Genomic DNA, 16,310 nt, shown 5'->3' on the forward strand with positions numbered 1-16,310 from the left:
AAATTACAGTTAAAGACAATTACAATTGTACTCATGTGATTATTTGTTGTCTGTGCAGCATAAATATTGCTAATATGATGCATGTTTAACAGTGATGGCAGTTTGAGTTCATTGTAATGATTTCCATGACTGTGCCTCAGTTTTCCAAGACATTAACAATTATTCCAACCATGTACTTACATGCACTTTGTCTTGGTCTGCCTTTTTTTGGACCGCAGTCCGGTTCATGTGGCCCCTTTTCTGACTGATATCCCATCCTACCAATATTTTGTTGTCAGGATAAGTCAGACCTCTGAGCTTGTAACTGGCAGAATTCTATCTATTAGATCATGCACTCGAGTGTGGTGATGAAAGTGCACTCGGCCACTGGTGTGGGATGAGGTTCTGGAAAAAGCGTGAAGAGGCATTTGAAAACGGGCCAGTTAAAATGTTCTAGAGTCTGAATTTATGTTCTTTGACCGGCTATCATTTCAGCACTTTGTCATCTAGTCTAGTATTTAGAGGTACGCTCAGTTTGGAGTATTTTACATGAAAACCACAGGATACATGATTGAATGTGTGCAGAATCAACCCTTGAAGATTTTGTTCATGCAAGATCACATGCAGTTTGTTGGCACACATTGTGATATTAATATTGATGAATGTTAATGTTTTTAAATGTGTGTGTGATTCCGCAGTGGAGCAGGTTCCGGTGGAGTCCTACACAATCCCACTGTCGCAGGCTGAGATCCTACAGGAAGGAAGTGATGTCACTCTGGTAGCCTGGGGGACACAGGTAGGTGATCCTAACTCATGCATCAGTAACACAGTCTCAGTGGGTGATCTGAGCAGTTCCAAGTTGTCATCTCCCTTTGGATCATTTTTCATAACCACAGGAAAAAAAGGAGCCCAATCTGGTTTTGAGAAAAAGACGTCTAAAGCTGGAGAGGCAAGCAGTGGATTAACTTTAAGTCCATCACAAGCCCCCTCTGTCCCAGCAGGGTCTCTCAGCCTGCAGTCTTTGGCTGTATCAGCTCAGACATCTCTACAACATCAAAGCTGTTCTTGGCTCTCCACATGTGAACACTACATGTCTGCTGCACATGTTCCATTATTGCCTTTCTTTTCATCCAAGAGATTTTTTTTTGCGCAGCTCCATATGAGGGTGCCTGTAACTCACCAGGAGTCATCCCCAACTTCGATTGTGCCCAGACACTTAAACAGGCTTATCCGTGCTATAATGAACCTGGTAAAATAGGAGGGATGTTGGAGGGTGTTAAGGGCAAAACGTCTCCATCAAAGCCAGTATTATTGTTGAAGGGCAGACAGAGAAGAAAGAGGATCCAGTAAAGTAGTGGAAAGCATGGCTCTCCTTTCTTTGAAGTGGCACCCTTCTTTCCCACCTAATTACTCCCTTCGTGTGTCAGGAGTAAAAAGAGCCAAGCCCAGTCCTCACAGTGAAGATTTCAGATCACTCAAACAGAGGAAGTTTTATTTCTACTCTTTATTAATGTTTTATTCCCTGAGCAAAGTCTATTGTATCTGCATGTAGATAATTATGTAAAAGCAGCATTCTAAAATAAATTTTCTTCAGTTATTGACGGTTTCTTCTGAAAACTGTCTCTTCTAGTTGATGAAAAAGATTTATCACAGCAATGCTTATTAAAACGCAGCCAGTGATGCCCATCAGTTAGCACAGACTAAATAAACCTAAGTACTACTTAGAAGACCCCATTGAATATTTTTATAGATGGATGACATCTCGTTCCCCATAAGTGAAGTCAAAGTGTCTTAATTGCTACCTGTTAGCTGGCTTAAGAATAAGACATAAACCCTCCCCCACACTGGTCAAGTGGATATTTGGGCGTCATTTCTGGATCAAATCAAATTTTATTTGTATAGCCCAAATTCACAAAACACATTTTGCCTCAGAGGGCTTTACAATCTGTACAGGTAGTGGATGCTGTGAGGAAGTGGATAGTGTCCAACCTTATATACAGTCTCTTGTAGTCACTGATGGATCCCAAAACTATAATAGGAAACAATTCTTAGATTATTATTAGATGAGATAAATTGTCTTTTAAACTTTATTAGCACCATACTAGGGTCCCTTTCACTAGTTCCCCCCTTTGCTCCTGAAGCCGCCTCAGTTCTTCGTGTCATTGGTTCCAGAAGATGTTGAAATGTTCCTTTCAGATTCTGCTCCATGTCATCATGTGATTTATTTGTTGCTAATTCATGCAGCCAATCTCCCATTGATAAATGGAGGGTCATTCTGCAGGAAGTAGCCATTAGAAATAAAGTACACTGTAAGTTGAGTAAAAGGATGAAGATGTTGAGTAATAATACTATGAAAGGCTGTGGTTGTTTGTTATCAGCGGGCGCAAGATGTGCCAAGATAACATTCCCTATTCCATTGCCTCACCACCAGCAGCATGGACTGGACACAAGGCAGATTGGGGCCCTGGATTCATGCTGTTCCAAATTATGAGCACACCATCAATGTGTCTCAGCAGAAATCCAGATTCAACAGACCAGTTTATGTTTTTACAGTGCAGTTTTATTGAGCCTGAGCCCGCTGTGGCCTCATGTTTCTCCTCTTGGATGACAGGAGTGGAACCTGACGTGGTCTCTGCTGTTGCAGCCCACCCAGATCATGGTTCAATATGTGTGTTGAGATGCTTTTCAGTTTCCCACAGCTGTAAAGAGAGGTTATCTAAGTTAATTAATTGCTCTGTCAGCTCAAATTAGTCTGCCCATTCTCCTCTGACCTCAACAAAATGTGTTTCTGTCTGCATTACTGCAGTTCTTTCACACCATTCTGAGTAGACTGCAGAAGATTGTTGTGCAGGAGATTAACAGTTGAGATAAATAGACAAGATAAGACACAATCCTATATTTGTCCCACTATGAGTGAATTTGCCATGTTACTGAACCACTGCAGGTAGTAAAAGTTGAACAAAAATCAGTACAAAGTAAATATTTGTATTGCAAAGTTTTCTGAAGTTTCCCCGAGTGGATTTGTAATGTGAGTCCCAAAAATTGCCCAGAGAGGAGCGCTAGTTGTACAGTCTGACAGCAATGGGAAGGAATGACCTGCAACACCTCACCTTCAGACACTTTAGGTGGATCAATGGATTGGTTATCCATCAGAAATGATAGCTTAGCTATCATTATCCCTTCCCCTAACACATCCACTTGGTCAAGTGGGTATTCCAGGGCTGACCTCATATTTCAAATGAGTCTCTTACACAGTCTGTTCTGGCCCCTCTTTTTCTTAACTTACAATTGTATCATTCTGTCAGTCCAGTTTATTGTTCAGATGTGAACATCAAAATATCCATTCCCTGGATGTTCACCAGTTTTGGAGAGGATGGTCTACCCTTGCAGAAATCCAGCACCAGCACTTTGGGGTTTTTTTCCGTGTTGATCTGGCCGCGTTTCCTCAGGCACCAGTTTTGCATCAGTTCTCTATACTCCCTGTTCAGATAATTGCAGAGTCCTCAGACAACTTTTGTCAGGTGACAGGAAAGAAGTGTTCAGTGTAGAGGGTGAGGAACCAGAGCCATTCCTATGGGCCCCCTTACTGTAAACAGCCATGTCAGAAGTACTCAAACCAGCCTGTCTGGTACTAATAATCATGCCATGATCACAATCACTGAGATCACATTTTCCCATATACTGGTGTTTGATGTGCATATTAACTGAAACCCCTGACCTGTATCTGCAGGATTTTATCAGTTACACTGCTCCCATCTGGGTGGCTTATTTTAATTTGCCCATGCTTTTTTTTTAATTTCCCTCTGGGGATTAATAAAGTATTTCTGATTCTGATGTGACATTAGGTTGAATTTGAGATTATTGAAATAGAAAAACTAAGGCAAATGTGCATTTTTGTTATTCAAATGCAATACTCGATGTGAAGCAATAACAGTATTGTGCATTTTTAAAGTATTTTTTTCCCTTTCCATGTAGATCCATGTGATGCGCGAGGTAGCCAACTTGGCCCAAGAGAAACTGGGAGTGTCATGTGAGCTCATCGATCTACAGACCATCCTACCCTGGGATGTAGACACTGTTTGCAAGGTAACCCATTCACAGGTTAAACTGATATAGAGCAGGGTCTCATTCTCTGCTAAACTGATTAATTTATTTTATCCTGGCACATCCTGTTATCTATTTAAAGGTCCATTGTCTAGGGTTCAGTGTCATCTAGCCTCACAGCTAGAACCAACTGAATACCCCTTGCCTCACCTTCCTCTATCAAGCACTTAGAAGAACTTACGTGCCTTCAAGTAACATAAAAACAAGAACAGCCCTCTATAAAGTTGGCGTTTGGTTTTATCCATACTGGGCTTCCGTAGAACCATGGTGATACAACATGGCAGACTCTGGGGAAGCTAACAAAAACATTTTGTTTTACGGCATTTCTGCCAAAAGATCCCCGAAATCCTGCACACTGGACCTTTATCTAATATTAAAGAATATGCAATCTTTTGCATGCCAGTCTGAATCTTTTGGGAATAGGCAGAATATCTGCATTCTAAACCCCAAAAAGACACTTGGCTTGAATACTGTTAACATTGAACAGCTATTGTTCAATGAAATCATCTTCCTACTGTAGATGTGTGTATTTTGGTGCGATATGAGGCAATATTCCTCTGGTCAGTGTGGTTCTTTTTGTGTCTGATAAACAGGATTCCTTCCACAGCTAGTAACCCTTTAGTAATTGTGTGTGTGTTGACCAAGTCTTATGCAGGCAATGGCTCTCACCAAAAGAAATATTACATTTGGTAGGGCTTTCAGAAGAGAGGTGCTTTCCAGTGGATACCCCATCTTTATTTAGCTTGAAATGATGGAAGGAAGACAGTTATAGACAGCTTGGGGAATCGTGGCAGAGAGATATTCCTTCCTGGTCACTAAAGGTGTGTGTGTGTGTGTGTAGAAGAATAAACCAGCAGGAGAGTCAGATGTTCTGAAGAGCTCTTTGCAAATGAAAACCAAAGACCGCAAGGAGCTTCACAGCAGGAGGTGAACCAAGTATACGCATCCTCTCCATTTACGGAACACTGCTTCTTAAACGGTTCTTGAAGATGTCACATGCTGCCTTCTGAGCAGATACATTTTTATTTTTGCATTCATGCTCCTCTGGTTAACATTTGCCTTTGTCAGTGAACACCCCACTGCGCCTGTCACCAAGCTAACTTAATAACTAACAGTTAAAGCGCAGGATGAAACTGCGGTAGGAGAGTAGTCATTTAAGAGGGAGTCTTTTAGAACTGATGGCAGTGACTGTAGTATTGTTCTGGCACTGAACACGTGCAACCTGAAGTGAGCAACAGTTACAGATTGTTAGTTTAAATTGGGGTTTTCTGAAGTGAAAGTCGTCCTTCTTTTTTTGGAAGAAGTGCTCCATTACAATAACTGTCATGAAATTGAATAGTGTGTTTATGTGCTGTGCTAAGTGGGTCTAATGCCAGGCCTGGCAGCTTTTCCTCGTCAACATCTCTCCTTGTCATTTCCTCAAACCAGATGCCCCCTTAAATGTCTGTGAAACCAATTTCCCCACAACACACACACACACACACACACACACACACACACACACACACACACACACACCATATTTGGCAGTTAAGTCACAGAAAGTGTCTTTTTAATGAAGTGATTATCAAATCTCAGTGAAGGCGCAAACTTAATGTCTGCAACAGTGCTAGTTTACTTAAAGAAGACTCTTCATCACAAATAAGATGGCGGCACCGGTGTGATGCAGAAAACATCGACACGATAAATTGTCCATTTCCTTTAGTGCTGAAGGCAAAACGCTGAGATGACGTTTAGTGTACATGTTTGCAGCACTTGATGAATTGATAGAAGCCGAAACAATTGATTGATGAACAGACTAGTTGATTTAAAATAACAATTTAGTAATCAGATTTATTGATTTTCATGCAAAATTGCAAAAACAGAGACTTTTCTCATTTCCTCTTTTTGTATTAGTGTCATGTCATTGACAAAAACAGAGAGATTATTATCATATTACCCTTTCTCTCAAGGATACAGAAATGGAGCACTGGAAGCTTTCCATTCACTGATTATTATTTTCATCAAACCAACCAGGGCATCAGGATAATTTATTATTTGTGTACAAGTTTGTAATAGTAGTCGGTCCTTTATCTTTTCAGTAAATAAAAGCCTGATCAGATTGAGATGGAATGAATTTATAACTAAAACAAATGGTAGAATGTTATGAATATTCAGGAGCTTTGAGCACCTTTTAAAATTTTGAGTGAATTTGCAGAACAAATTTATCTTCAACTAGATATGGACATCCTTAGTGGAAAACCGGAGAGCTGTTTCTTGCTGTGTTAGATTCCAATTGCAACCACTAAATATGAAGTATTTAAATATAAAGGGCCCATTTTAGTGTAAAGAAAACAACAATTCATATAATTTAGATGAAACGCACGTGGAAACATCACTGGAATTATTCTTATTCTGTCTGGATATGATGGGATCTGTCCACTTCAGCCAGCCTGAAGAAAACAGTTTGGCAGAAAAATTATATGATCAATTCAGCAACAAAAGCCACTGGGCGCCCCTTCTCCGCACCTCCCGGGACTCCCACAATCTTCAAAATGAACTGTTTGTTGCCTGTAGCTCCTGAGAGGACCTCTTTAGAGCATCCGGACCAGCATCTTGGTTTGTTACCGTTCTGACAAGCCCCTCCACTTTCTCCGTAACAGCTGATTGTTCCTTTTGCACGAGAGTAAGGGAGTTTTCAAAAGAGTCCAAGCGGGGAGTAATGGAGTGCCTGGTATCTTCAATTCACTTCCTCATCTCCATACCGTGATATTCTATAGCAGCTAATATTATAGATGGCAAAGGCTGAGGCTCAGCTACTCTGCGATTCACTTGTCTTCAGCCCCATCAAAACCAGATGGGAGCCCCAAAACGTCAGTCGCATAAACTCCCAATTTTGGGTGATCATATTAGAGTTTACCACACTCGCAGCTACTCCATAAGTCACAGTATGTCCCTTTTTCAGTAGTAGAAGCTGTTGTTTAACTCAGTTTAAGTTAACATAGTTTGAAGTAGTCTACATTACAGTGACATAGAAACCCCACTGCCAACTAGAGTTTTGGCAGTGTGACTGCAGAGTGGTGCAGATGCAACAGCAGACAAGTATAAATACCCTTAACAGCATAAACCACTTGGATTCATTTCTTAACATGGAAAAGCACCTGGAAGCTCCTTTAATGTAGAATTCTCTGCAGCAATGTAGAGAATAGACACATATGCATGAATGGGAATCACTGCCCTGGTTGTCCTCAATAACCCAGCCAGTGGTGGCCTAACTACTGGGTGCTGCACAGCTACTTTGTGCTGGCATGACTTCTAGATGGTTCTGTGGCTGCTGGTGCTCAGACATTAGGGTTTCATCACACTGGAACCCACCCATGCAGAAGTACTTTAAATTATACATGAAGCACCATTTCAGGGATGCAATAAAAACATATTTTTGTTACTTATTAAGCTATCATTTATTTTTTATGAATTGAACAAATATTTGGCTCCCTAAAGGGGAGATACAAAAGGCAAAAAAATTAAATGGTGTTGGAATTATCTAGTTTTTAATGTTTGCACATTTGTAAAATCAACACAGACTTTGTCTTTTCTCATAATTGATGAGAGCACAGTATAATCCCAAGTTGTTGGCAGTAACCATGGTTATATTTTCATGACTGCTTATAATTTGTGTAGTCTTGTAAAAACCACACAATTTGACAGTTACAATGTTTTTTTTTGTAGTGAATAAATGGTTTAGATTTGGTTGAGCCATTGTCAGGGCCTTACCCTCTGATAAACAGATATTTGGTCCAGTGTTAATCTTATCTGTGGAGAGGGAGTTGGCAAAGACATTGTGTCAACTCCTTAATTCAAAAGATTGTACACCTGGTGTCTGGCTTTTCCAGCATGCACACGTCCCTCCTCAAGCCTTTTGTAGCACTTATTAACCGGCCATCAGATCCGGTGAGTGTGCAGACAGTGAGCTTAGCTGCAGACACACATCCGGGCGCTGGCAGCCAATTAAAATCTCTCATGTCCCATGAGTAACATCTACCTTGCATATCTTTCAGTCAAGGGTGTGTGTAGGATACATGTGCATGTTTTATGTGTAAGCTAAGTTATATGAAGGCTGCGGGTTGTTTTTCAGTGTGGATCTATAAAATGGATAAAATGGTTATTGTAAGATATCATTAAGGCAGTGCTCTGGAGGACCATGCCATCTTACTGTTTCCTGTGGGATCTATTCTGGCAACCACCAGCTTGGATTTTTAACCTGTTGTTGACAAAAGGAATCATGGGTAGAAATGTCTTCAGAAGTCCAGAAAACTCTGGGTATTAGATTTTTTTCTTTTTTGCCTTAAAGTAGCATCTTCAAAATTCCAAAGACTGAACTGTACACTGACTTGGAATAAAGAGAATGGAGCCTCTTTCACTCCCACTTTCACCATAAATGCCAAAGTTCTTGAGTTGTGGTTTCTGTACACAAATCAGAATCAGAATTAATCATTACGTGTGGCTGCAGAGGGCGCTCTTCCAAGTTACAGTGTTGCTTTAAGGGATGAATAGAGTGGCTGGTGGTGTAAATTCTCTGTTGGGTTTGGTCAGAGTATTTGGAGAGGTAGAATGTACAGATGCTCATGTTTGGAGCACATGCTGAAAAAAAGCTGTCTGATCCATCACTGGGTAGGCTGCTTAATGCTACCAAACTTGTTTAATGGCTTTTATTTCCTATTTTAGCTAAACTTTCTCACACAGTAGTTGAACTAACATGTACCTCTGTTTTTGCATTCTTCCACATTTGTTTAACTTGGCTTTGGAATGTCCAGTCAGCAGTATAAAAAAAACCTCTCCTACCATTATTGTATTAGTCCATCACTGGTGATTCAGCCTTATTCTCAGGTTTTCCATACTCCAGATCTGGCCAGTGAATAATTGTAATGGCTTGCCAAGGCTGGTTCGTAGTCATTGGATTTTTTTTAAAACCGTGATTGGAGTCAATACTTCCCAAAGTGACACACAGGTATTTTAAGCAGGAGCTTGTTTACCCTGTACCCTCATTGGCCTCCACAATGGGTCTGTTTTTCCCCTTTTTGCCTTTAACTGAGCTTATACTTCAACCAGCATCATGCACCACTCCCTTTCCAAGCAAGCCTGTTATGCTAATTTTGGCTCATCACAAATAAAAGGCTACAAGAAAAGTCATGTATATTTCCGCAATTTGTATTTTACCGTAGGAAAATGGACAAATCAGATAATTTTTTCCTTAACTTTGTTCCTACGATTTAATGTTTTACAGCATTACAAGAGAGCAATGAAATTATGTCTTGATAAAGGCAATGACAAATTATGTTACGAAAAGGTAAATCCACAAGATGCATTGGGCTGCGAGGGCTGGTACTGTAAGGAGTGCTGATATCTTTTGGTTGAAAAAAGCTGTTTTATAGCCTTTGTTGTGTTGGTATCTTAATCATTGAGCACAAGGCCAGATCTAGTGTATGAGCTTCTACATGCTCAAATAAATGACCTAAAGTCATACTGCATCCAAATTCAGTCTTTTGGGTATTAAACATTCACACCTAATGGCAACAATTTTCCACAGCTGAGAAAAATATTAAAAAGTCAATAAAAACCTTCTCAAATCCTTCCTCCAGCATAATTCACCTCTTTGATGTCCTCTGCTCTGGGTAGAGTGTAATTTACCCAGCATGCATCACTTTCTAGCCGCATGTTTTTTTTAGGTGTAACATTCACGAGTTTTCATACAAAGATGGTTTAAAGTGACAGTCAGTGTCTCTACAGTGTTTTTCATTAATTATGCAGCTCTATTTAAAGGATATTTGCTGCATGCTTGTTCGTGTTACCATCCATAAAGTTGTTACTGTCCATGCAGACAGTCAGACCTCAACTTTTCAGCTGCAGTTGTTTGACTACCTGCAAGTGGCATGCAATGTAGATTTATCTCACTTGGAACTCCATACAAAATCACTGCAGATTTGCTTCGTCACATGAAGCAAATGTTTTATTGGCCCCCTCACTGTTCAGATCCGAAGTGTTCGATTTGCTACTGCTTTGTGTGACTGTGCCCTTAGTCTGTGTACCTGTGACTCAGGATCTGTTGTGCCTCAGCGCAACATTGGAAAGCGCGTCCACGCTGCTCTATGTGAGGAACACTATGGCAGACTTTCAGTGAGTTTCTCTGCAGCACACTACAGCAATGAATGTAGTCTGCCAAAACAGAATTTTTGTCAAGATACTGAGGTTGGTTTGAATATGATGCAGAAGAATCATATTGAGTCTGTATTTATGTTCAAAATATAACCCCCAAGTACTTATGACCAGAATTGGATTTAATGAGAATTGCCACGAGCCTCTTTGAGTGTGGGTTGCAGTCATTGTTCAAACCTGTCAGGGTTACGACATGTCAAGCAGTTTTTTATCTCATCAGACAAATTGAGTAAAACCATGCCAAAGTACTTGTTGTAAAAATTGTTCATGGGACATCTTGATTTGCTTAACCAGCTTCAGTGTATGTATATGTAGGAACAGTGCCGACTCATATGCTTTGAGATGGCCTGTAGGTCCCTGGTGTGCCTGGTAACTGTTTTCCTCCCAGTTCATTGTCTCCACTTAAATGTGTGTAAACTCTCTCCCTCAATAGATGTGTCTCTTGGCCTGTGATCCAGCTGAAGTCTGTGTGACTGCAGCGCTGCCTGGATCGCAGCCCTTGTAGTGATGCAACCAATTTGGCTGAACCTGTTCAACTCTCAAAAACACATGCAGGAGGAGTCACTCACGGACTTTATGTGCACCACTATCTCAAGTCTTACGGAATATAAATAAATGTGTAGGTTGAAAAAACAAAGACAGAATTTGTGTGTGAGTGTAAGGGATTGGGGGGGGGGTGCTTCAGGAGGTATGTGCAGCAGCATCTGTTCTGGTTCATGGAAGTGATGCGGGTTGCAGTGTCTGCGTGGTCTGAGTGCTGGGGAGTGTGTTGAGTTACTGTAAAGATAAGATCACCTCAAGGCTCTGCTCACCCCCCTGACTCTCTGTGTCCTGGGAAAGACGGCAGGTAGATATAGAGAAGTTGCACTTAAAGTATGCTCAGATATGTTGGTTTGTCATTCCCTGAGTAAATGAGCATGAAAGCAAATGGAACCACCAGTGTTTTCTGGTTAGTGTCTACTTGAACACATGGTTCTCATCTAGATGGTTGCAGTTATTGTTTTTAATACTACCTACCATAATTATATAGGGTGAATAATCTGTCATTTGACTTTGCAATGCAGAGCAGTTCAATGGAACATTATCCAAAATTTCCACTAAACATTAATATGGAACATTATCATTAAAGACATTATACTTAAAATAAAATATTTGATTGTGTCTGTTTATGTAGAAGTGATACTGGCCACCTCAAATGGAAACAATCCCCTGATAATGAATACAAACAGACTCTGAAGCCATTTAAATAGTAACATTAATATTTATGCCTTCAAAAGGAGTTTGGCTGCGGCTTTTCGTGGGAATACAAAACAAGTCACATCGATGCTCTGATTTTTCCCTCCAGCCCCACTCGTCAGCCTCTTCTAAACATGTTTTGGAAATTTGCTATATCAAATTGATCATTAAAACTATTGAGTTTCAGCCAATTTTTAGCTCATAATCATTTTTACTCATAGTATGAATTTGCCAGGGGATTTTCCATTTTCTAAGTTTTAACACAGGATTGTTTTGCCACATCTGGCAGAGGCAGTTTTAATTTTAATTCCATATTAAACAGTGAGAGTTTTAGTCTGTTCACAAGAGACCCTGCGCTCAGTCACACGGTATATGATAATGATGATGATGGTGATGGTGACATCAGGTTATTAACCATTCCATAATTTAAAACTTCTTTTCTGTGTGGTGGACAGTGGAACATTTTATTTTTAAGCCAGAGAAATATATTTAATATATTTTAAAATTTCTGGACACATTCCCCATCCCACCACTTAAGAAGTCTGCAACCTAATTATCCTTATGCTTCAGCTATAATGATGTGGAGCTGTGAAAAGGTTAAGAGTTCGTCCAACAAAGCAGGTTTCTGAGCGGCCACATGGGAAATGTGTTGAATCAAGCCTGCTTGAGAAGAAAGTTTGCATATCCTTATTTGCCTGTTTGCATGTCAGCAAAGCACAGCAGTTTTTGTTTAACTTGTCACTGCACTGATGATGCTCAAACCCACCCATGAAACTTCTTCACTCTGTTGTACCCTGCCACCAGATACGTCTCTGCTCCTCTGGAGAAACATGGCGACACTTCGCAGTATAATTTGAACCAGGCAAGATCACTTTTCATTTGCAGATGATTCCCCTGGCATCTTTTCAGCAGCTCATACGTGTGTTTCCGTTAAAGCATACTGCGGAACTGAGTGCAGAAATGAAGGCCTATCCCCTTTGCTTCATTTCCAAGATTAAAAGATGAGCCTTGAGCTTTTCATTCTAAGAATTTTGAGCGGCAAATTACGGCTACCAACAGATTTGCTCCAGATGATGGGCATTTAGAACAAGAAGGGCTTGTTTCCACTATATTGTAGATTACTTTGGTTATTATTAGTGGTATTTAAATGAGAGCAAGGTATAGGGAAAAACTGTACAGACAGTAATTGGTTGTAATGTTACATAAAAGGGTTACCGGTACATAAGCAGTGTCTGTCTGATGAGCCAATAAGACAATTCCTTCCAATAAAAATAATTGTATTAAAGCAAATAATATATGCTCACAATGGAATAGATCATTTTTAATGTGAACCTATAATGATGAGCTTTATAAACCATTTTAATGATTGCCACTTATGTTAGATAACATTTTTCTGATTTAGGAAAGCCAAAGACATCATTTTCTGCTTTTAAATAAAACGTAGATTTGTATGTTTGGTTTTTTCATTTTTTTAAGTTACTGTAGTTAGATAAACAGCATTTTAAGTGAATATTAATTCTTATTATTTTAAGGCTGCAATTTGAAATTTCAAATTATTTCTTATTACTCGATTCATATAATAATTAATTCATCAATATAAAGTATTTAAATATAAAGGGTCTTTTCTGGGGTAAAGAAAACTGCAATTCATAGAATTTAGATGAAACAAACTAGTGAAAACATCATGAGGATTATTCTACATTAGAATTCTGCCAATAGTTCCCTTTCACCTAAATCTCACACACTGGACCTTTATATACAAATAAATATGACAAAAAACAGTATGCACTGAACTTTTATTCCAAAACAAATAATAGCCAGTCTGAACTACAAAATCTCTCCAAAATAAAATTAGAGCATGAGGGTGTTTGATTTAAGTAAAAGGAAAAATATATAAATCTACAGTGAGTTTAGCAGTCTATCAAAAAAACATTCTTGAAGTAGCCTGGTTATTTGTATAATGTCTCTATAAAGTCAAAAACAGACCTTAAAAAAAATGAAGTACAATTCAATAGTATTTCAACAATGTGTATTATTAATTTTCACATTGAACTCGAGGGTTCTCTCATAATAAATAAATTATAAAATAAATGTTCTTTTTTCATTTCAGGTAAAATAAGGTTCGCATTTTAGTACAAAATAAAAGAGCAAACTTTTTAAAATAAAGTTTATAAAAAAATTGAAAGACGTAGTTTGAGTTTCCCATGTTTTTCTTAAATACATTTCACACAAACAATCTCAACGAATATTAACAAATAGCTTTAACACTGCTTTTCTCTTTGTTCCCCACTTTCTCTTGTTCAGTGAGAGAAGTAAACTATACATTTACTATATAAAACTATAAACAGTATATTGATATACCTTGTGCTGCCAGGATTGACTACCGTAAAGATGGAAAAAGCAGCGCAGGTTAAAATAGAAACGCTCCGTCAAAATCGAATAATATTCTGGCTCCATATAGAATGGTGTCTGGGTCTGCCTTTGCTTTAGATGATCGTGGGCGATTTTCTCTCCGCTTCAGCTTACTCTTCAGCAGTGCAGCTACCTTCCTTATAATACTTCAATGCACATTGTGCGAATCGCCGTATTTACATAGTCGATGACGTTGATTATGTCAACGTGTCGCTTCAGCCCTACTTTCAAAGCTAGCTGCTAGCCTGTCCAATGTGTTCAAACTCAACAGTTGAGAACATTATTTATTTACAGGATTCTGGGGATGTGCAGGAAAATTATATCTTGAAAAAAACGTTTTTTAAATTAATTGTTGGAGATACAAAATGTTATTTTCTTTAACTGAACATTTTGATGAATATAATATTGAGTTCAGATATTGTTTGTCTGCATCTATATTATTGCCTTCGTTTCCGTGCCTTGGCGATGCCTGTGCAGATTTGACACCCAGCTCAGTACAACAGACTCTGCCTTTATCTGACTCTGTGGCCTGGAGCAGGTTCAAAACGACCAGGCTCATTCCTGTGTTTCCCTTTCAACTGATGGGTCTCTGCAAGTTTCTGCTCTCTTGCCCACAACAAAACTTCTGATGTCTTTGGCCTGCTGTCACACACATACACACTGGAAACAATCAAAGTAAAATAAAATGGCACAGGAAGAAAGTGGCCAGAGGTTTTGGCCCCACTCCTTGCATTCTTATTATTTTAGCCCACATCTGTAATTACAGTGTTAACACTGCGCTCTGTAGACCCAAGCAGCAAGACAATGTTGAGAGAAAGGAAAAAAACATGTGGGGCCAGAGAGAGCCAGTTAAAAAATTGAGTCAAGGGGTTGGGGGGGTTGATGGAAGGGGGGGTCATATGTGCCTTTTGGCCGATGTGTGTGTCATAACTCTGTGTCGTACTGTAGAAGTGTTATTCAGGGGTTTTATCAGTGGAAAATTACTCATGGTTCAATGTGTCAGTGATGGATCCAGCTCCTCTTTCTCTCTTCTGGTGTCAATGGTGAAAAGTAATGCAGCACAAAACAGCAAACAGGGTAAAGACTTCACCAGCACTTCAGTTTACAGAATTTGAGTGATTTATCTAGATTAGATGTATTCATCCCAGAATATGTGGTTAACCAGAAGGTATAATATATTCCACTCTGTATCTCCTCCAATCCCTGCACTAGTGTCTCCTGCTACTGACTCCTTTTCCATCCTTCCCCCTGGCGATAGCTCCCGCTCAAATTCCACAACTAGGCACAGGAGATTTCTCAAATTCTTCCTAGTATCACTCACCAGAGAAATATGGTCTTAAATCTGGCAAATTCACAAACAGCCAGAGAATAATGAAGGCTCACATTTCTGATAGATGTTCAGAATAAAGACGCTTTGTGAATTAGCCATGGTTAATCTGTAATCTTTGAAAGGGCCAGAATAACCTGTTGTCACCACAGATCAGTGTACCGCATCACTCACCTCCAGGCCGTCATCCATACAGATCAATTAAATGAGATAATTACCCCGGGTTGTTGAAAACGGCTGCAAAAGTCAAAATGAGGCAAGAAAATCACAATTTCCTGTTCTTTTTTTCTCATGCCTTTGTTGTTGAATTAACAATTTTGGTTCCAGATGATAAGGATGGCAATATTCTTTTTTTATTTATTTTTTTATTATTATTTTATGAAACAAACTCTGCAACTCCATAAGGCACTTCAGATTGGACTGTTGTTACTTCCATGGGCCAGTTCATCAGTTTTCCACTGGAGAGGACAGTTTAGTTAAGGAACATTGGCCAGAGATATGGGCAGATTGAGCTCATCAAGGTCAGTCAGGAGGCCAATAGCAGGGCTGAGTGGAAAAGGCAGAACATCTGAGGTCACATCCAGGCGCCCAGAGATTCTCCTGGTCCTTTTAAAAAATCCTTAAGTCATTTACATCAACTGAAACCGAACCAAAAAGTAATACAATATTTTCCACATCTAATGGAGGTTTTCTCTTTTCATACCAGCACTAATCATTAATTCCGTTTTCAAACATTTTGGGGCATTTAAAAAAACAAACATTTTGAACTCAATTTTTTGTCATGTTTTTTTTAGACTTTCCATTTTTATGTTATTACTTTCATTATCTTAAAGCTCGGGTTGGTAAGCCTGGAAAATCAAGCAAGACCTGGCTACACTATGCAACCAGAACATCCCACCCCCTCCCATCTGCCCTCTCATCAAAGCTACACTTCCTAAACACATGAGCGTGCTTCTGTCTGACAACTGCTAGAAGCCAACTTTTCCGTGACTCACTCACTTACCGCTCACCATTGTCTCTGTTTCGGGAGGGTGCATGTAGGCAGTCAGGTCAGTTAATG

General features: G+C 39.5%; 1 protein-coding gene across 1 annotated transcript in view; it reads left to right on the forward strand.

Annotated features, from left to right (window-relative positions):
• bckdhb (branched chain keto acid dehydrogenase E1 subunit beta) overlaps positions 1 to 16,310 on the forward strand; it is a 55,469-nt gene that overhangs the window by 18,058 nt on the left and 21,101 nt on the right. The window contains exons 7-8 of the mRNA XM_069537468.1: positions 678 to 775; positions 3,955 to 4,065. Of these exons, the coding sequence (XP_069393569.1) occupies positions 678 to 775; positions 3,955 to 4,065 (209 nt within the window). The remainder of the gene's footprint in view (positions 1 to 677; positions 776 to 3,954; positions 4,066 to 16,310) is intronic.

Source organism: Paralichthys olivaceus, chromosome 13 (assembly GCF_024713975.1).
Source record: "Paralichthys olivaceus isolate ysfri-2021 chromosome 13, ASM2471397v2, whole genome shotgun sequence".
Taxonomy (NCBI): domain Eukaryota; kingdom Metazoa; phylum Chordata; class Actinopteri; order Pleuronectiformes; family Paralichthyidae; genus Paralichthys; species Paralichthys olivaceus.